Genomic DNA, 20,686 nt, shown 5'->3' on the forward strand with positions numbered 1-20,686 from the left:
TGTTTGTTTTTTTCTGTTCAACAAATGGTACGCCAAGTTGATGTATGATCAATTAGAGCTCTGATACCATCTTAATATTTGAGCTTCTAATGTGTAATTAACAAACCACAATCATGAACATAACATCGATGTTTGATTGAATTGCAGTAGCAATTGAAGCAACAAGGAACATATGAAAGTCAACTTGTTTGAGCTTGATATTTTCAGATCTATTTCACTTACTTTTACAAGAACAAACTTAAGTTTATACAGCCAAAGATATACACCTACCAAACCATCTAGTGGCTGAAAAGAAAGAGCTAATTAACTGGATTAAAAGTGCTTTACACAACAATATATCTAGCTAATTAGTGGAGCAAATAGTAGCTGCAAGTAGGAGCTGCAAACAGTAGCAGCAATTGGGTGCACTGAGTTTTCCTAGATGAAGTAGGAGGCATCAACTTCAACAATTCATCCTATGCTTTAAATCAGTCCACACACAACCTACTTTATGAGTACATGCTATGGAATTCATGAAACATTCAGACTGTGATTTGCATTATCAAAACCATATAAACACATGACACTCTGAAACTTTTATTTGTAATTACTCTGGTTGTTGCTGAGACATACATCAACAAAACCATATTGATAGAAAGGCTGAAGGGGAAAGAAAGCAATAAGCAAAACAAAACAAAACAAACACAAAAAGTGAAAGAACCTCAAATCCATAACCTCATAACCGTCTCGTCAATTTCTGCATCCCGACCTCTCCCTTTTGATCCTTTTGATTAGCCTGATTAATACTCCAACTATCTCAAGAAACAACTCACGCTTCCTAGTGATGGTGATGTCTGCAAGTACCACTCCCACCAACAACCCACTTCCAAATCCCGCTAATGCAAATTTCCAATCAAAATCAACTCCATCTATGCTTGAGGGTGGCAGTGGAGTTGGAGTCTTAGCATCTCCACATTTCTTTGGCAATGGTTCTCCACACAATCCTGGGTTTCCCTCAAATGAAGTATTTTCAAATGTATTAAATTGGCGCCCTTGCGGTATGGAACCTGTAAGATTGTTGTGAGAGATGTTGAAATATGCGAGGGATGTAAGCTGCTTTAGTTGCTGAGGGATTTCTCCAGAAAGCCTGTTATTTGAAAGGTCTAATGCTTCAAGTAATGTCAACTTTCCCAAGGATGATGGGATGGTACCAGTGAGAATGTTGTTGGAAACATTAAGAAAGCGAAGTCCTTTCAAGTTCCCAATGAATTCAGGAATCTTCCCTTCAAATTTGTTGCATGATATATCAATGACCCCAATGTCTTGTTGAATCTTCTCATAGTATCTGTCAACACCTTTATTCGTTATCGTGATTGAGAAAGGGTAACCGTAGCTGAACACTGTTTCACCGACAAGAAGACCTGAATCTGTGTTTGTCTCCATATATTGGGCCTCGTTTGGAGTAAATTCCTTCATGGTATTCCCAGAAAAGATGTATTCAGGGGGAAACTCACCAGTGAAGTTATTGTAAGACAGATCAAAAATGCGCAACTTTAAGAAACGGGAACTCTTGTGAGGCTTTCCAATCACACCATAGAATCCATTATACCGCATTGCCAAAATTTGTAACTCTGGCAAAGTTCCTAACCAAAAGGGGAAAACATCATTAAATTCATTGTTTGACAGCACAAGAGACTCGAGCATCACACAATTTTCCAATGACTCAGGCAGTTTCCCCTGCAATTGGTTATAACTAACATCAATCGTCCTCAGACTGCTTGTGTTGCTGTATGTTTGAGGAAGAATGCCATGAAAAGAATTGTTTCCAAGATCTAAAACAAGTAGATTATCACTGAAGTTTCCAAGACATTGTGGAAGCATGCCACTCAACTTGTTGTTTGACAAGTCAAGGAAGGAAAGAGTACTCAGATTACAAAACAATGGAGAAATTTCTCCAATTAATTTGTTGTCTGAAATGGAATAATATATCATGTTGGGTGGAGGCATTGGCAGTGAACCTTGTAGCATGTTAAATTGAAGCCTTAAAACTTGTAGGTTACGCCAGGGAAGAGCAACAACAGTGAGTTGGCCAAAAACTGAAAGGAAGTTATAAGAAAGGTCCAAGAACAACAAACTCTCTGTGCTTGTGTTCCACATCCATTTCGGTACTTGACCCTCCAACTTGTTACCGCCAAGGTTCAAAAACTCCAAGCTCCGCTGGTATCTTAGGAAATTTGGGAACTCTTTTATGTTACAAGATCGCAACGACAAAAATTTGAATTTTGGAAGAGCAGTTGCATTCACTCTTCTGGATTCATCCAACAATACCAATTTGTTACCATCCAGTCCTAGGCGGGTGAGTCTTGGTAGCTTAAGAATGTCGATTGTACCGTGTAGGTCATTTTCTTGTAGATACAGGACCTCGAGATCCATATGGTTGAACAATGATTCAGGAATTGAACCACTAAGTTGATTAATAGCAAGACAGAGATGGGTAAGCCGGGTGAGGTTGCCAAAAGAAAACGGGATTGGACCTTTTACTTCATTATCAAGAAGATTCAGAAAAATGAGATGTTTGAGGTTACCAAAAGAAGATGGAATATAACCACTCAAGTTGGTTCTTTCAAGGTACAGAACAGTAAGTTTGGTTAGCTTACAAACCCACAACAAGGAACTGCTAGTGAAATTGTTATTTGAGAGTGACAACCATGTCAACTGGGTAAGATTTGCCAACGAAGCAGGGATCAGACCATGGAACATGTTATCCGAAAGGTCCAAATGCTTGAGCTGGCTAAGATTACCAAGAGAAGATGGAAGCATCCCTGAGAAATTGCATGCATTCACAGATATGTAGTTCAATGACTTGGGATGACTACTTTCATTAAATTCAGGCAGATAACCAAAGAGATCATGGTTGGATTTTACAGTAAGAACTTTCAAGTTCTGTAACTCGAAAATTCTTATAGGGAATTGGCCAAACAGCCCACAATCGCTTAGGAGGAGCGATGTCAAATTTGATAAGTTTGCCACGGAATCTGGTATAGTGGAAGATATGTTAATGGAACTGAGATGGAGCTTTTCTAGACTAGTTAGATTTTGAACTAGACTTCTGAACACAAATCCATCAAGTTTTAGCAATCTTTTACCAGAAGAAGTGTCAAGATTGTGAGATAGATCAAGGAATGACAACTTTGACAACTGTGAAAGTTCAGATGGTACTTTACCAGAAAAGACAGAATAAGAGAGGTCGAGATATGTGAGTCTTGGAAAATTCCTAATGCTGGTAGGAATACGAGAGTAATTGAAGTGATTATCAGCCAAGTTCAATCTCTGAAGATGAGTAAGCCGGAAGAGGGTGCTGTTGGAGTTGATAGAGCCATAGAGAAAACTGGAATTGAGATCAAGCCCAATCACATGACCCGTTTGCTCATCACACTCGACACCGTCCCATGAGCAGCAGGCCTTGTTTGTTCCTTCAGCTGGTTTCCATGATAAAACCTTTGGATAAGCACCATAAGAACCGGAAGCAGATTTATCAATAAAAATGCTTTGTTTGAATTCCAGCAAGGCAGACCTCTCTTGATCATGGCAATTAAATGGCTGCTGCAAAGAGTATACAGAGTTAGCAATAACCAAAAGATGAAGTAACAACAGCACTGCTGGTTTTGAAAGCATGGGAGTATTAGGCAACCCCATAATTGTTTTGACAGTCTTGATTAATTTGTAGTCTAAACAGAGCTAGATATATGCATGGAGGAGGCTGCGCAGGCTGTAAGTTACAGCCGCTGGCAACAGGAGACGTGGCATTAGGAGAGCCACAATTTCATATAAATTAAGGGCACTCGGTAATTTCGCATCGACCGACGTTAGGGGGTAAAACTGATAACTGTTAATGTAACTATTCTGAGGAACTGTTGTCTATTCTCACAAGACGACAAGATAGGGAGTCGTGTTATTTAAGCCAGCCAGGCAGCCACCACGTCTCTTCTCATCTCATCGACCAAATGAGTTCATCAACCTACCGAGGCGTTATTTTCTGCAGAAAGCGCATCCCGTCGTCATATTAGACTATTCTACTTGTTCTGAATCTGCTCACCCAATTCCACACGCAACTCCTATTCCAAAACAAAGCCTCAGCTTAAAAAAAAAAAAAAAAGCAGAGAAAACAATGAACACCCACAACTTCGAACACAAAAACACTCGGAGTGTAGCAAAAACCCAGGTCAGAATAACTCCAGAAATGGCCAGTTTTGAAAGGGAAATTCAGGAAAACCCATCACAAATCAGAAACCAAAGCACCTACTTGGAATCTGAATCACTTTGGGTGGACTTAAAGCTAAATTCTAAGTCGCTCTGAATATTAATATAAAACATTTCACTTTACTGACCTGATCCTAGTTATCCCACGCCTTCGTCAACTGCAACTAATCCCCAATTTCAATAAAGATCATGCACTCAATATTTAGAAACTTTCTGGAAGTGATTGAATTTGGGTGAAGAAAGAGAATCCAAATTGTGGGGATGGTGGTGATCTTGTGTATTCGACAAATTTCTATAATTTCGCTACAAATCCTATAAATTTCTTGTTCTTGATCGCCGGAACGTTCCTCAGTCAAAAATACAATATTCAAATATAGTTGATGGTCATATATCTGGGTTTGGACCATCAACAAAAGATCTGGGTTATAGAATAGCGCAGAGGTCGTGGTAATCCAATATTCAATTATAGTCATCAATAATAGAAGATCTAGATCTCGACGGATCTTTCATTCGATGGAATTTTGAATAAGGTGAAAACTACTGAAAACAACGGCCCAGTCTATTAACGCGATAGTATTATGATCGTGTTCACGAGGTCGATGCGAAACAGATCTCAATCCTTCCCGACACGGGTCCTAAGCATTTCTGAAATTCATTCAGTTTTTATGCATCTGAAGAAAGTGGTTTGGGGTTGATGACAGGCGAGCGGGGAGAGGATGATGAAAGTTTTTACCCTAATAAATAACAGCGCGTGGATTATCAATATTTTTGGGGTCTTTCTAAATGTACTCAGCAAAAATCTAAGTATACCCTGTATCCTGCAAACTTTTTACACCCATCAAATTTTAGATTTTTATTAAAATTTCTAAATACACCCAGTCATTTTCCCCATAATACCCTCAATCTCTCATCTTCAAAAAACCTAGCAAATTCTTCTAAATACTTCCAGCCACTCTTCTTTCGTTATTGATTTGTGTATTATCCAAAAAGAAAGATGGAGAAAGAACAAACGTATGACCTATGTGGTGGGAATCGAAATGGATAACTAGTCTGACTCCCCTTAAATCCTTAATGAAGCCAAGTATGGGTTTAAGCTTATTATGTATAATTTGACTTCATAGGTTTTAGTTGGATTAACCCGATTTTTGATTTGGAGTTCTTGACTAGCCTAAGAACAATCTTGTTACAGTAAATACCCCTTCTTTTTCTAAACAAACCTCACAACATACTAGCTAGATACATAACCCTTGTGAGTTGTGAAGCTTTGTCTCCTTCAATACTGTTGTGCCATCTTCAAGATCATTGGAATCGTCAACTTCGTCGGAGATCAATGGAGAATCAAATAAGTCCTCCATTTCTGTATACTTCATTAAATCCAATACTTTATAAGAGAGGAAGATAAGTATGAGCGTTTGGGGAAACTGGAGATCAACACTTGAATTATAACAATTTCTCTTTGTTTTTTTAAGTTTCTCTCACCAAAAATCCAAGTCCAAAGCTATGTTTTGTTTGCATACTTACCAACATGCTAAAATAAGAATGTAAAAGCTCTTTCCATCCGGGAGTAATTAAGGAAAAGAAAGCTCTTTCAATTCTCAAGTAATCAATGGGCAAAGAAGAGTTTTGTTGGGTTTGTGAAGACGAGGATATTGTGGGAAAAATGGCTGGGTGAATTTAGAAGTTTTAATAAAGACTAAAAATTTAGGGGGGTGAAATTTGCACCCCCATATTTGCAAACCACACCCATTTTCATTTGCACTTCCTAAAATGCCCTCAAAAGACAAAAGTCAGATTTTCTTTTCTTTTCTTTTTGGTTCTTTTCTTCTCTCTCTTCTCCCGACAACAATCTCCCTCTTCTCTCTTTCTTCTCCAGACAACGACCTCTTCTCCATTGAAACACACAAACCCACCATCAAGTTTGTATAACCATGGATTACTCCTACACACAAACCCCTCAACCTGACCCTAACCAATACCAGCACCCATACCAATCCCAACCTCAACAACCACCACCACCATATGACCCTTCAACAATTCAACCCTATGATCCAAACCACCACTACCAATATTACAATCCCACATCCCAAGATTACACCACTAACCCCCAATTGTACCAAGAACCCACTTCGATTCATCCTCCCGGCGTCCCGATTCCGGCGCCGCTGCCGCAGACGTCGGATTCCGACACGGCCCATTTGCAGAATGCGTATTATGGACATGGGGTTGTGGAGAATCAGCACCAGCAGCCAATCAATTCGGGTTCGGGTTCGAGTCAGGCACCGGTTTCGGAGATAACCCAGTTTCCGGCGAAGGTGGAGGTGGCGTAGGTAGCCTCGCAATCCCCTCTTTTCCATTTCCCCCTTCCCATCATTTTGACAGGAAAACGATACTTTTTCCTTGTTTCTTTATCAATCACATCTCTGCTTCAAACTTCAGAAACCCAATTCTCTTTCCAAACATATCCACACCCTATTATAACCCAACTGATCAGTTCCAAGACTATGAACTTATCAAAACCAATCAATTCAACCACTTTAAAGAAGGACTGGATCACCTGAATTAGAACTCGTTTCAGAGCCAAAGAACCGTCGCGTAGAATCCCAGTTTCACTCTCCATGCTCTTCAGCCACTGCTTAAACAGAGACGAATCAATCGCACTCCTGTCCTGAACTGGGAGGAGGAGATGTGGGGGGCGGCGACGATCTGGACGGGCTCGGCGGCGAGTTGACTCGGGAGAGTGAGGGAGTGAGTCAACGGTGGCAAGTCGGATGACATTTTGCAGGAGAAGGATTGAAGGGTGAGGAGTGTTCTGGGGAGTGTGAGTGTGGTTCTGGGGATCAACGACATTGAAGCTTGAACAAGGCCCGTCGTCTTGCTACAACCAGCGGGGAGCTCTACGCACACACATGTTTGTTGCCCAAATGTTTTTGTTTCGCAAAAGACACGTCGTGCATAAACCTTCGTTTCTATATCAAACCCGAAATTGCGAACCTTGATTTTTAATGGAGAAGATGACCAATTTTCAATGGAGAAGAGGTCGTTGTCTGGAGAAGAAAGAGAGAAGAGGGAGATTGTTGTCGGGAGAAGAGAGAGAAGAAAAGAACCAAAAAGAAAAGAAAAGAAAATCTGACTTTTGTCTTTTGAGGGCATTTTAGGAAGTGCAAATGAAAATGGGTGTGGTTTGCAAATATGGGGGTGCAAATTTCACCCCCCAAAATTTATTGGGTATAAAAAATTTGCTAGGTACTTAGATTTTTGCTGGGTACATTTAGAAAGACCCTACTTTTGCCCTTCCAAAGACCCTACTTTTGTCCCTCCGTTTGTTGGTTGCGTAAGTTGGAGCCATTGTTGTATTCCAGACTTCTCCTATATGCAAATGTGAATATGTGATTGCAAAGTGAGAGAACTGGACAAGGTGAATAATCAAACATGAAATAACCGTTTGGCTTTCTAGACGTGGGCGGCTGCGGGGATTAGGGTTTCGCGTCATGCCGAAACAACAGCCAATCTGCCTGTGGGGATTTCTGAATTTGGTGATGCCTAGTTGCCTTCATATGCATCTGTGGTAGCGAAGCCCGTGGTTCCGATCTCAATCCTCCCACCGCCAGTGGTTCAAGATGGAAAAACAACTATCACCATCTCTGAAGAAGGGTATCAATCTGGTCTTGAAAAGTGCAAGCACATGCTGTTGGGTCGAATTCATCTGGCTCACGGGGACAGACCCTACTCTCCTAGTGAGTTGCAGAAGAAGCTTAGACTTGTCTGGGGGGAGATTGGTCATTGGAATCTTATTCCAATGGGAAGAGGCTATTTTACTTTCAGCTTTGCCTCTGAAGATGCTCTCTCAATGGTTTGGTCGAAGGATCGATCGCACTGAAGCCTGGAATGCTAAGGTTTATGCATTGGGTCCCAAACTTTTCCCCTGCTAACCAACGCAATACAAACGCGCAGGTGTGGGTTTGCTTTTGGGACCTTGGCCTTGAATTTTGGGAGCCAAACACCCTGTTTGAAATTGCGAATGGAATTGGTGTGCCTGTTTGAAATTGCGAATGGAATTTTGGGGCTTCCTAATTTTCGTGTTCGGTAGTTTTTTACTGGGTTGTTTGGTCAGATGTCTTTCAACTTTCTTAATAGAGGGGTTAGGTTCATGTCCCCCCCCCCCCCCCCCTATCTAGTTAGTCTTTCTTCTTTCTTCTTTTATTAATAAATTTGGGGGAAATTTTCCTCTCTTAAAAAAAAAAAAAAAAAAAACTGTTTATAGAACTGACATGGTCAAATTCTTGAGCTGTAATATTATATGCATCACAGGGTTGACTTCCAAACAAGACGGGGACAAGAACATTTATGTAAATGGCTTGACTTGAAGTAGTTTATGTTGGAAGTATAGAACACTGGTCAATGTTGGCTGCTGCCTACAATTTCTTCGTGTCTTCTACATGTTTTTCCTTTTAGCTGATCGTACTAGGAAAAAAAACAAAATTAAAGTAGAAGAAAAGATCAAATCAAGGAAGAAGCTCGTCTATAGAGCAAGTCAGCTCAGAAGCAGTCCCTGGCCCGCCGATGTTATGAAGTCAAAGAATAGATAAATAGTTCTGTGTACTAATAAATTCCCACCTACTAGAAATTCCCAGCGTATAGAGCAAGTTTTGAAATGAGTCTCAGCTAGGCCTCGTCAAAAAACCCGCGGATCAAGTGGGCTCATGGAGGCCCGCCAGCCTGCAGGGCTTTTACCCCTGTCCGGCCCATCAAAAAACCCTCAAAAGCCCGTCTTGGTGGGCCGATGGAGGCCCACAAAAACCCGGTCCGGCCCGTAAAAGTCCGCTAGGCCCGGCCCGTAAAAGCCCGCAAAATATTATATATATATATATATGTGTGTGTGTGTGTGTGTTTATATATATATATATATATATTAATATATATATGTATGTGTGTGTGTGTGTTATATATATAGATATATCTATGTGTGTGTGTGTTCATAAATATATATATATATAGACACATATAGATATATATTTGTGTGTGTGTTTATATATCAGATCCAATCCAGAGCGGAGCTCCGCTTTGAAAATTAACGTGTGAAGTTTGAGTTTTGGGTCACTTTTCGGTCGCATATCCATATCTCGACCGTTCAATTTTTAGGTACTAGTGTGTAGATCGTCTCTGCAAATTTTCAGCCAAAATGATGATCGTTAAGGCATTGATAATTTCCTTAAAGCTAGTACGGTTCAGGTTGACAGATTCAGTCCGTCCATTAGTTTAAGCGAGTTAGATACCTTAACGATCATCAATTTGGCTGAAAATTTGCAGAGATGATCTACACACTAGTACCTAAAAACTGAATAGTCGAGATGTGGATGTACGACCAAAAAGTGACCCAAAACTCGAACTTCACACGTTAATTTCAAAGCGGAGCTCCACTCTGGATAGAATCTGTATAGATATATATATATAGTCATATAGATATATATATATATATATCAATATCACATATATGTGTGTGTGTTTATATATATATATATAGATATATATATATATATATATGTGTGTGTGTGTGTGTGTGTGTTTATATATATATATATATGTGTGTGTGTGTGTGTGTTTATATATATATATATATCTATATATCAATATATCATATATGTGTGTGTGTGTTTATATATATATATATAGATATATATATATATATATATATATGTGTGTGTGTGTGTGTGTGTGTGTGTGTGTGTGTGTGTGGAAGTTCTTATACTATTATACTTCTATATAAAATATGTGCATATATATATATATATATTCTACATATCGGTTGACCAATCCGATCGGATTCAAAAATATGGTGAAATTGACTAAATTTTTTACCACACTCATAATTTATTGTAATAAACTCATCCAATTAACAGTCGGTTTTTCCATTTTCTTTGAATTGATAGGGGTTGCTCTTTGGAGTGTATGATATATAAATATAGGTTTATAAGAGTAACTACGTTTGACCTAGTTGATCGAATTCGAAACGAGAACCAAATTGGCTGGATTTTCTACAATCACCATAAAACATTACAATCTCTCCATCGAGCGGTTGGTTTCTCCGAATTCATTTTCTACTTCATGGTTGCTTTAGAATGAACCTAAACAATTTAAATGCAATGTATAAGTCATACAACTATAGGAATAAAATTGGTATAGACCAATGTGTTTGTAATTAAAATTAATTTTATTTTATTTTATGTCCACGCACATCCATTGATGGAATATATACAAACGTGATGTGAAAAAATAAGCACGTTTCGCAGTTGTCACGGCATCGGTCAACCAATAAAACATATAAGTGACTATGGTTGACCAATCCGATCGGACTCGAAAATATGGTGAAATTGGCTAAATTTTTTACCACACTCATAATTTATTGTAATAAACTCATCCAACGGTCGGTTTTTCCATTTTCCTTGAATTGATAGGGGTTGCTCTTTGGAGTGTATGATATATAAATATAGATTTATACGAGTAACTACGTTTGATCTAGTTGATCGAATTCGAAATGATAACCAAATTGGCTGGATTTTCTACAATCACCATAAAACATTACAATCTCTCCATCGAGCGGTTGGTTTCTCCGAATTCATTTTCTACTTCATGGTTGCTTTAGAATGAACCTAAATAATTTAAATGCAATGTATAAGTCATACAGCTTTAGGAATAAAATTGGTACAGACCAATGTATTTGTAATTAAAATTAATTTTTATTTTATTTTATGTCCACGCACATTCATTGATGGAATATATACAAACGTGATGTGAAAAAATAAGCACGTTTCGCGGTTGTCACGGCATCAGTCAACCAATAAAACATATAAGTGACTACGGTTGACCAATCCGATCGGTTTCGAAAATATGGTGAAATTGGCTAAATTTTTTACCACACTCATAATTTATTGTAATAAATTCATCCAACGGTCGGTTTTTCCATTTTCTTTGAATTGATAGGGGTTGCTCTTTGGAGTGTATGATATATAAATATAGGTTTATAAGAGTAACTACGTTTGACCTAGTTGATCGAATTCGAAACGTGAACCAAATTGGCTGGATTTTCTACAACCACCATAAAACATTACAATCTCTCCATCAAGCGGTTGGTTTCTCCGAATTCATTTTCCACTTCATGGTTGCTTTAGAATGAACCTAAACAATTTAAATGCAATGTATAAGTCATATAACTTTAGGAATAAAATTGGTATAGTCCAATGTGTTTGTAATTAAAATTAATTTTTTTTTTTATCTTATGTCCACGCACATCCATTGATGGAATATATACAAACGTGATGTGAAAAAATAAGCACGTTTTGCGGTTGTCACGCCATCGGTCAACCAATAAAAATATAAGTGACTACGGTTGACCAATCCGATCGGATTCAAAAATATGGTGAAATTGGCTAAATTTTTTACCACACTCATAATTTATTGTAATAAACTCATCCAACGGTCGGTTTCTCATTTTCTTTGAATTGCTATATGTAGCTCTTTGGAGTGTATGATGTATAAATATAGATTTATAAAAAATTAGTGTCTTTAAAAATTTATTTATCAACAAATTAGTATCTATATATAAATATAGATTTTTTTGGGTACAATGTAGTTATATAGATTGTTATCTTTGGTTGTATTTGATCATTATCCATTGAATTTCCAAAGCTTGATTAAAAAAAAAAAATACTTGTGTCTTTAAATATTTATTTATATATAAAGCCCGCAAGGCCCGGCCCGAAAAAGCCCGCAAGGCCTACTTTATATGGACGGGCTTGGATCTTTTGATTTTTAATAAAGCCCGGCTCGGCCCGGCCCATCGACGACCCCTAGTCTTAGCACGATAAAATCGTAATTAATCTCTTACACGGAATAATGACGAGCCTCCTGGGCTTTGTTGGTTTGTAGAAAGGAAAGTAATTCCCTTGTTTTTCTGATGGGATAAGATATTAAGATCCATGAATTTTTCATTTTGGTGTTGGGTATTATTCGGAAAGTTGTTGATAAAGCTGTTAAGAAATTCCTAATTAATGAAAGAAACTCAACAACCTTTACTAGCAGTAGAAACTCACCAACAAAAGTCAACATTGCTTACAAGCATGCTAAAATTGCTATCTGAATCACAAACTGTGGTCACTGCAAGCTCATCGATTGATCTATATAGAGTCTAGATAGATAGATAGATAGATAGAGCTAATAGATATACTACAAACTCGAAACTCCCTCTTTGTGCTACTACTTGTACCTTTGCTAGCTCCTTGAACTTTGAAGCCTTTGCCTGTCTCCCGCCATCCATGCAAACAGTTTTACAAGCTATATAAGAGGTTGCAGTTATATCATTGAAATGCAACATTGACACTCTTGTGGCACTCCAGTGTGTCGTAAAGGGGTCCTTAAGTTGATAGCCTGCAAAAGGAGTCCTTGCTGAGAAACTGCATATAACGAACAGAGACAAAAGCTCAAACCGATTGGCATTGCAATGCTGTTTATTCTACTACGAAACTTCTGCAGCAATTGGTCCGTTGGAAACTAGAAAGGATCTTACTGGTTCAGTTAGGAGAGTTCTACTTGATGAAGGTGCAACTCTGTTGGTCCTCATGTTATCTTTTGCCCATACAGAAAGCCAAGATTTTGGCTAACGGATTTATGCTCCTGAGAAGTGCCACCAGATTTAAGGTCATTCTTCGGTGTCAGATTATATAGAATAGGATTTCGAATCTATGCCAAGTAAAGCATCTTTAGTTGCAGGCTGGCAGCATTTGATTACATCCAAACTTCAGACCTCAGACTGTACTTTTTTTATTTTTTTAAGGAAGTATGTAGCCTAGTGAAATTAGTGGCACAAAGTCATGCTTCAACAGATAAATGATTGCACCCTAATTGTCTTCTAAAAGAAAACAGATAAATGATTGCACCCTAATTGTCTTCTAAAAAGAAAACAGAGAGTTCTCCCTTCAAAAAAGGAAAAAAGAAAATAGAAGTTTTAAATACATACCCCTAATTACTTAATACACACTCCATACTTAATACACAACTTATTTAATTTCTCATTCTAATATTTTACTAAATACACAACCTAAAGTACCTAAAATATCCTTAATCTCAAAAATCATGAAATATCATATTATTTGACTATATTAATGCTACTATTTAATATGATTAGTATATTCTAGTATATTAATTGATGTTTTGTAAATGACCATATTGATTACTTGTATTAGTTATTGAGAAATCCATAAAGATTTATTATTGTTCACTTTAAATAGATGCATATAAATAAGTTTTGTATTATTTGAGTTCTCATCAACCAAATACCATGTTAATCAAGTATAAAATTATGAATTGAACATTTAACCAAAACTATATCAGTAGTTTCTTCACAATGGCAGAACTACAAAGTTGTTATTAGAGGGGCCAAACAAATTAACAATTACAAAGTTTTTTCACCCGTGATGTTTTATATTAGACAATAAATGGATTAATCATATCTCTTAGAAAAAAAAGGAAATTAACTAAAAAATGGGATTCGTTTTAAAAACATTTAATGTCATTGATTTTGAAATTCTAAATATTATGGTTTCTAACTGTTAATGTTTAAAGTTCAGCGGTAGCTAAACCTTTACTAACGCTGGTCCGAACATCGGACCACTATCTATGATACTCCTTAGAGCTCCCCCTACCTGTCAAGTAAAATACAGAGGGCGTCAAAGGGAGACCGTGCTGGGCGGTCTTCTCTTCTCCGATGCCTAAGTTAGTCAATGTATTTATGTTGACAAAGTAACAGTAGGTAAGTATTAAATGCGTAATTAATGAGGAGAGAGGAGAGAACCTTTTATAGGTGAGGAGAGAGCTGATCTTCTCTATATTTTCGATGTGGGATTGATATGCTTCAGTCCCCAACTTCTGGAGCTTCTGATGCTGTCTTGGGGCAGCTCATGGCGGCGCGTCAGCGGTGATCTGGGGGCAAGCCAGGGCTCAGGCGATAGCCTGCTTGGCTGTGTTCCTGTAGGTCACTCCTTTGGCGGGAGTTGGTACCGCTAGTGGTAGCATGAGCGTGGCTCATTATAGCTAATTATGCTTGCAAATGCCTATGTAAGTACAAGTCCCCCAAGTCCCCAGTCAAGGAGGGCAATCTTGGTTGGGGAGTTTCCTAGCGGTTTGAAGCGTTGCTTCCGCCAGTCTTACAAAAGCATAATTAGCATCAGTGCGTTGTCAACCATGGACTTACTGAGCAAACACTTTATACCCTTCCGGGTGGGCCCCTGCTAGGCCCCCTAGGGAGTCCCTCACTCCCCGGCTCAGATAGACCTCCGTTTGGCAGGTGTATTTGTTTGTTGAGGGGAGCTGCGCTGAGCAGAGGGTGTTGGGTAGCGAACCCAATCTTTGATACCCAAGTGGCAGGGGTTAACATACCTGATCATGGCTGTCGAAGACTGTTGATGCATCCCCCCTACCTGTCCTGGAGGACCATGTTTTGACTGCAACGCCGCGTTGTGGTCGTTGTCAAAGTGAGGCGTTGCCTCGGGAATCACCGCTGGCGGAAGTCCCTCCGCTGATGATAAGTGGCCGGCAATGTCGCGGGGACCTACCTGGCGGCAGCCTGGTGCATGGCGTTGCGGTCAGCGGTGACTGTCTTCCCAGGTGTTGATGGAGAAGTGACGCTAGTGGAGTTGTCCTTATCGGAGACTAGCTTGCTTGGAAGATGAAAAGTGAGAAGTTCTGCTAGCAGAGTTGAGCTTAGCGGAGACTATCTCACTTGCAAAATGGAAAGAAAGAACTTCAGCTAGCGGCGTTGTGCTTAGCGGAGACTATGTCGCTTGCAAGATGGAAAGAGAGAAGTTCCGCTAGTGGAGTTGTGCTTAGCGGAGACTATCTCGCTTGCAAGATGGAAAGAGAAGTTCCACTAGCGGAGTTGCGCTTAGCGGAGACTATCTCGCCTGCAAGATAGAAAGAGAAGTTCCGCTAGCAAAGACTATCTCGCTGAGTGTTTCGATGATTGACGATTTTCCTTTTCGATGGTTACCTTGGACAGACTCTTAGTGTGATAGTGCCCGACACGTGGCCTACATGTATTGGATTAGCATGTGCGATAACGTCTCTTCAGCACGCCCGTCATCTAGTCATTAATGCGAGTAATTATTGATTTTGTAACCGAGGCGTTGCCTCAGTTAATCCAGAGAGTAATTGCGTTTGTGGGGCACGTGTACGGTTGTGGTGCGATGTCGTTTTTCGGCGGACGGCCTAGATTACTTTGATGTTGACATAAAAGAGAGGGAAACCTTGTGTTTTGGCACTTCATACTTTTTACCTTATGTCGTCGTCTTCAAGCTTCGCCCTGCGTTCCGAGAAGAGGATTGCTAAGATTCTGTGAAGGTATCCAGTTTTGAAGCACGAAGATCTCTGTAGTGAAGAGAAGAGCCTTTGACTGCACCCAAGCTCTCACCTTTAAGGTTGGTACTCTGAATCTCATCCCTGTTTTATTGGATTTTTGCGTCTGCTTTTGTTAGTTTCTGGGTTTTTTCCGATTTGGGGTACTCTGCTTCTCCTCGGTGTGCTCTGACGGTGTAAAGCGAGTTTTGGGGATGGGTTTTGGTGTTTGGTAGAGAGTGGGGTTTAGGGATTTGCTGGATGGTCGAATCTGGGTTGAGTATATGGGTACTTTCTGTTCTTGTTTTGGTGTTTTCTGGGCAAGTGTTCTTGATGCTCCTCGATGTAACTGATAAAGGGATAGCTTAGATCCTGTGCGAACTAACTGGTTTGGGTTTTAGGGTTGTGGGATGGCTAGCATCGTAGATATCTCGAGTGGTGAGGATTCCGGGTCTGACGAGTCGCTCAACGTGGCAGATAGGGTGTTTATTGATTCGTTGTGTTCGTCTGCCCCTGCAGGAACCTCCTGGTTCGAACTGCTAGACATTGAACCACTACATACCATACCCTAGGAAGTTGCCATGGGTCATGCTGGTCGTCCTGAGAGTTCTAGGGCAGGAAAGGATGCCGTTACTTGCAAAAGGAGGGAGGAGAGGCTGGCGAGTAATAGTGCCGCTAGCGACTTTGCTGATGGGGTGAGAGAGGCTGGTGGGGAAGAGGTTGAGTCAGCCTGGGTTCTCCGCGACGGTATAGCTGTTGATGAGGCGGGAGGGCCGATGACGGTGGCCGCCGTCAACCGTGTGAAGCGGGTGTTCCGCTTGCCAGGTGTTGTGAAGCTGTGATCGCCGCTGAAGGATGAGAGAGCATTGGTCTTGCCAGCCGGGCATGCTGTCGTTTACTAGGCGATCTTCCGCCAGGGAGTGACATTCCCGCTATTGCCAAATCTCCAGATTTTGGTCTGTGAATTTGGCCTCGCTTTTGGGCAGATTTGCCCTAACATGTGGCGGTTGCTGATGGTGCTCAACTCACTATGGTGGTTGTCCAGCTGTGAGGGTCCAACCGTGGCGGAGGTGTTACACTTCTACGAACTATTATATGTGCGGCGCTAGGGTTGCAGTGGGCAGGTGAACTTGAGTCATCGTCTGGGGGCGCCCAAATTGGTCGAGAATCTGAAGGATTCTATGTCACCTTGGCGGGGGACCTTCTGCGTTGCCACCGATGGATGGGAGTACCAAGCGGGGTCGACTGTGGGGGAGCCGACATTCAGGATTAAGTCGGAATTCCAACCTATCCGAGGTTGTCGTTCTGCCGCCGTTTTGAGTTGATTTTTGTTGCGTAATAATTCCCTTTTGTAATAACCATTTTGTTGTTTTTTTTGTAGTTGGTCTGCGTTATAGCCTGACGAGCGAACAAGAGTGCCGCTTGGCAAGGATCCGCGGCTGCTGGCAGAACCACAATTTGCTAAATCTCTGCCTACTTACTGGCTGGGAGCTGTTGGTCGATCAACAGTTGACACGAGCCCTTTGTAAGTACCATTCCTAGATGACTGTTTTAGTTCGTTGTTGTCAAGCTAACTCTTCCTTTTGTATAGATTCTTCGCCTGGAAACAAAGCAAGCCGCGAGGCATTTGAGAAAGCCATGGACCGTGCCGAGATCAACAACTTCTTGGAGAGCATGTATGCCTCTGGGCTAGAGGCTCAACAGACTATTATCGACCCTCAGACATTGGAGCTGAGCTAATATGAGGTTCCCGTGGTGTTACAGATGTCGCATCACTCACACCTCAGCCCCGACGGCTCGCCCGTGGTGCAGGTGGAAGCAATGTCCCTACTGCGTCAGTGCAGCAGAAAGAGAGAGTGCCCGCCATTAGGCTTGGGTCACAGAAGGAGAAGGTGGCACCCTCAAAGGAGCTAGTGACTATTGCGGGGCTGGAGCCGAAGATGAGAACTCTCCTCGTCGCCGCTGGTGTGACATGGGTGGTACCGCAAGGGAAGAGGCGACAAAACGACCCGGTGGACGAGGATGATGTGGCTGATGTGGAGACTATTGGGGTTCGCCAGCGGAAGAAGACAAGGCAGACCCCCTCGAAGGCGACTGTGACCGCTGGGGCGGAGGTGCAGATGAGCTACCTCGACTCGTTTGCCTCATATGCCGAATTCTTGTCGGAGCCTGAGCGGGAGTTTATCTTCCACCTCTGCGAGCAGCTGGGTTTCGGCGGGCTGGAGGGAATCGTGCGCTCAACCACAATTGATCAGTCGCCGTACAGCTCGGCCTTTGGGCACTTGTCCGTTGGGCTACATGAGATGTTCTTGGCAGCCTCCAAGCAGCCCCGGGTGGAGCGGCAGCTCATGGAGGAGATCGAGGGTCTCCAGAAGGAGCTGGCGGAGACTAAGGACAATTTGGCGGATGCGGAGCGGCACCTGACTAAGGCAGAATGTGATGCCGCTGATGCCCGCGGAAAGCTGTCTGTCGTCGTTGCGTAGAGGTGGCAAACGGGCCACTAAGCACGAGCACGGCACGGGCCCGGCACGCTTAAAAGCGGCCCGGCACGGCCCAAGCCCGTTAGTGGCCCGGCACGACCTGAGCACGTTAGAATAACGGGTCGGGCTGGGCCTAAAAATATTGGCCCATTGGCCCGGCCCGGCCCTGCCCGAGCCCGTAATAGGCCCGGCACAGCCCGAGCACGACATATTGTGGGCCGGCTCGTTACAAACACAAAATTTCATTTTTAAAAAAAAAAATATTAAAAAACTACAATGATGAGATTTGAATATGAGACATTTTTATTTAAAATCTCATGACAATTCCACCAATGCTTTCTTTTATATTGTCAAAATAATGAAACAAAACATTATATCCTTGTTTTGACATAAGTATTTTGTCTAAATATTAAATATATGTTTATTAATAAAGACTAATCTCATAATAATACAACTATAGATTGAAGGAAATAATAATAGATACTAAATCTTCATTATATTAATAAAGATTAATCTCACAATAATATACTAAAAACAATATATTTTGAGTTTTTTCTTTCTTTCTTTCTTATAGTGGAATATAAAAAATTATTAGAAATCTAATCTTAAAAAGCTAAGATTAAGAAAAACGTTGTAGAACTTAATTTATTTTAATTTTCTAAATAGTTAAATAAAATTAATTTTTATTTGTTCAAATTAAGATTTTAAAATCGTGCTTTATAATGGGTAAGCACGAGAACGGCCCGTTATTGACCCAGCACGAGCACGGCCCGCCACAATATGGGCTCGGGCCATGGGCCGGGCCGGGCTTAATGTTTAAGTAAATGGGCCGGCACGAGCCCGACACGATAATAAATGGGCCGGCCCAAGCCCGGCACGAAGCACGACTAGGCCCGCTTAAAATGGGCCGGGCCGGGCCGGGCCGGCCCGTTTGCCACCTCTATCGTTGCGCGGGACGTGGAGCGGAATGACCATGTCTCTAGGCTAGAGCAAGACATTGCCCTGCTGAAGGATCAGGTGGCGGCAAAGGTGAAGAAAGTTGAGATCATTCCGCGGGATTCTGCCGCTAAGTCTGTTGAGGTGAAGAGGCTGGAGGGTGAGGTTGCTCATCTGGGAGCGGAGGGGAATCGTGTGGCATCTTCCGCTGTGGAGGCTTTTAAGCAGTCGGCGAAGTACAAGAAAGCGTTGACTGAGGCAGCAAAGGCCGGTGCTATGGCCAACTTGGAGCTGCTGAAGCAAAAGGGCGCCATTGACTAGGTCTAGGCATCCCAGCCTGTTGGGTCGTCAAGTCAGAACGCACTGCCCGCGCAGGGTGTGGTTCGCGCTGAGGCTGAGGGTGCCCGTTCAGGTACCGGGGAGAGTGGTGTGCGTCCGGCGGATGACTCTCAATAGACCCCGCCTCCTACTCAGTCCGAGGTCTCCCGTGTTGGCTTTCTGGTCGCCCATACCCGAGCGGATGGTACCATTATAACGACGAGCCCTACCGCTCGTGGGTTCGATCAGACGAGCCGTCAGTCGGAGCAACAACCGCTGCCGGAGGGCGAGACTACCGCTGATGTCCCTCGTCAGTGAAGATAGCTCCACAGCCGGAAGTAGTGCTGCTGAGGCCTTTGTTTTGTTTTGTTTTTTTGTTGTTGTTGTGCCGCTGAGGCCTTTTGTAATTCAACAATATTCTTGGGCGGGTAGTCCCGACCCCTAATATATAGAATTGGTATTTTTTTTATGAAATTTTTTTGAGTGTGGATGCGTTTGCCGATTGCATTGTTTGAATATTTCTGAACCGCTAGAGTTTTGATTGCTGTTTTGTGACTCAATGAAACTTTAAAGGGATTAAAATTGTTCTAAGTGCACGATGTAGCGGACGTAGTCTGCAGAATATTGTTGGCGTTGCCAGTTGATACTTGTGCTTGGACTTGGCGACAATGGTTTGAATAATTCCTCGTTTCATTGATAGCTGATATGTCAACGTTTACAAAAAGCGGTTGTACCCATTGGGTAGCTTCCCTTAGCTAAATATTGAGTCAAAAATTTAGCTAAGCTAAGATGTTCTAGGGTAGTGGTATGAATACTTGTAGTAATATCGAAGGTGCTCGGTATTCCAAGGGTGGGTCGTTGTGACGCCATCCTTGTCCATTAGGTAGAAGGTGTCAGGGCTAGCGACTTCCACAATTTTGTATGGACCCTCCCAAGTTGGGCGGAGTGTTGTTGGTGGTCGAATGACCTCCTTCATTACCCAGTCCCCCAGTTGGAGGTTCTGGGCTTTGACCCTAGCGTTATAGAAACGCGATACCCGCTGCTTGTTTTGCAAATTGTGCAAATGGGCCTTGTGTCATTTTTCCTCTAGGAGGTCTCTGTCGAGGTTGACGCCCTCGCTGTTGGTCTCGGGGTAGTAGCCTTCGACCTTAGCGGTAGGTTGAGTTACCTCAATAGGTAGGACGGCCTCAGTTTCGAACATCATGTAGAATAGTGTTTCACCAGTGACGGAAGTTGGGGTAGTTCTGATGGCCCACAGAACTTCCGGAAGCTTCTCCGCCCACAAACCCTTGGCGTCGTCGAGCTTCTTTTTTAGCATCTTCTTGATTATC

The 20,686-nt window shown here is 41.8% G+C and overlaps 2 protein-coding genes across 2 annotated transcripts; one reads left to right on the top strand and one right to left on the bottom strand.

The window, feature by feature from the left end:
• Positions 1-554: 554 nt before the first annotated feature.
• On the bottom strand, positions 555-3,674 carry LOC112186570 (receptor-like protein 6). Its single transcript, XM_024325034.2, has one exon. It carries the CDS (start codon positions 3,652-3,654, stop codon positions 730-732), a length of 2,925 nt encoding a protein of 974 aa, XP_024180802.2. The 5' UTR covers positions 3,655-3,674; the 3' UTR covers positions 555-729.
• A 2,493-nt stretch (positions 3,675-6,167) lies between these two features.
• LOC112166406 (component of gems protein 1-like) lies at positions 6,168-6,566 on the top strand. Its single transcript, XM_024303251.1, has one exon. The coding sequence runs from the start codon at positions 6,168-6,170 to the stop codon at positions 6,564-6,566; it is 399 nt and encodes a 132-aa protein (XP_024159019.1).
• The last annotated feature ends 14,120 nt before the right edge of the window (positions 6,567-20,686 follow it).

Source organism: Rosa chinensis, chromosome 1 (assembly GCF_002994745.2).
Source record: "Rosa chinensis cultivar Old Blush chromosome 1, RchiOBHm-V2, whole genome shotgun sequence".
NCBI lineage: Eukaryota > Viridiplantae > Streptophyta > Magnoliopsida > Rosales > Rosaceae > Rosa > Rosa chinensis.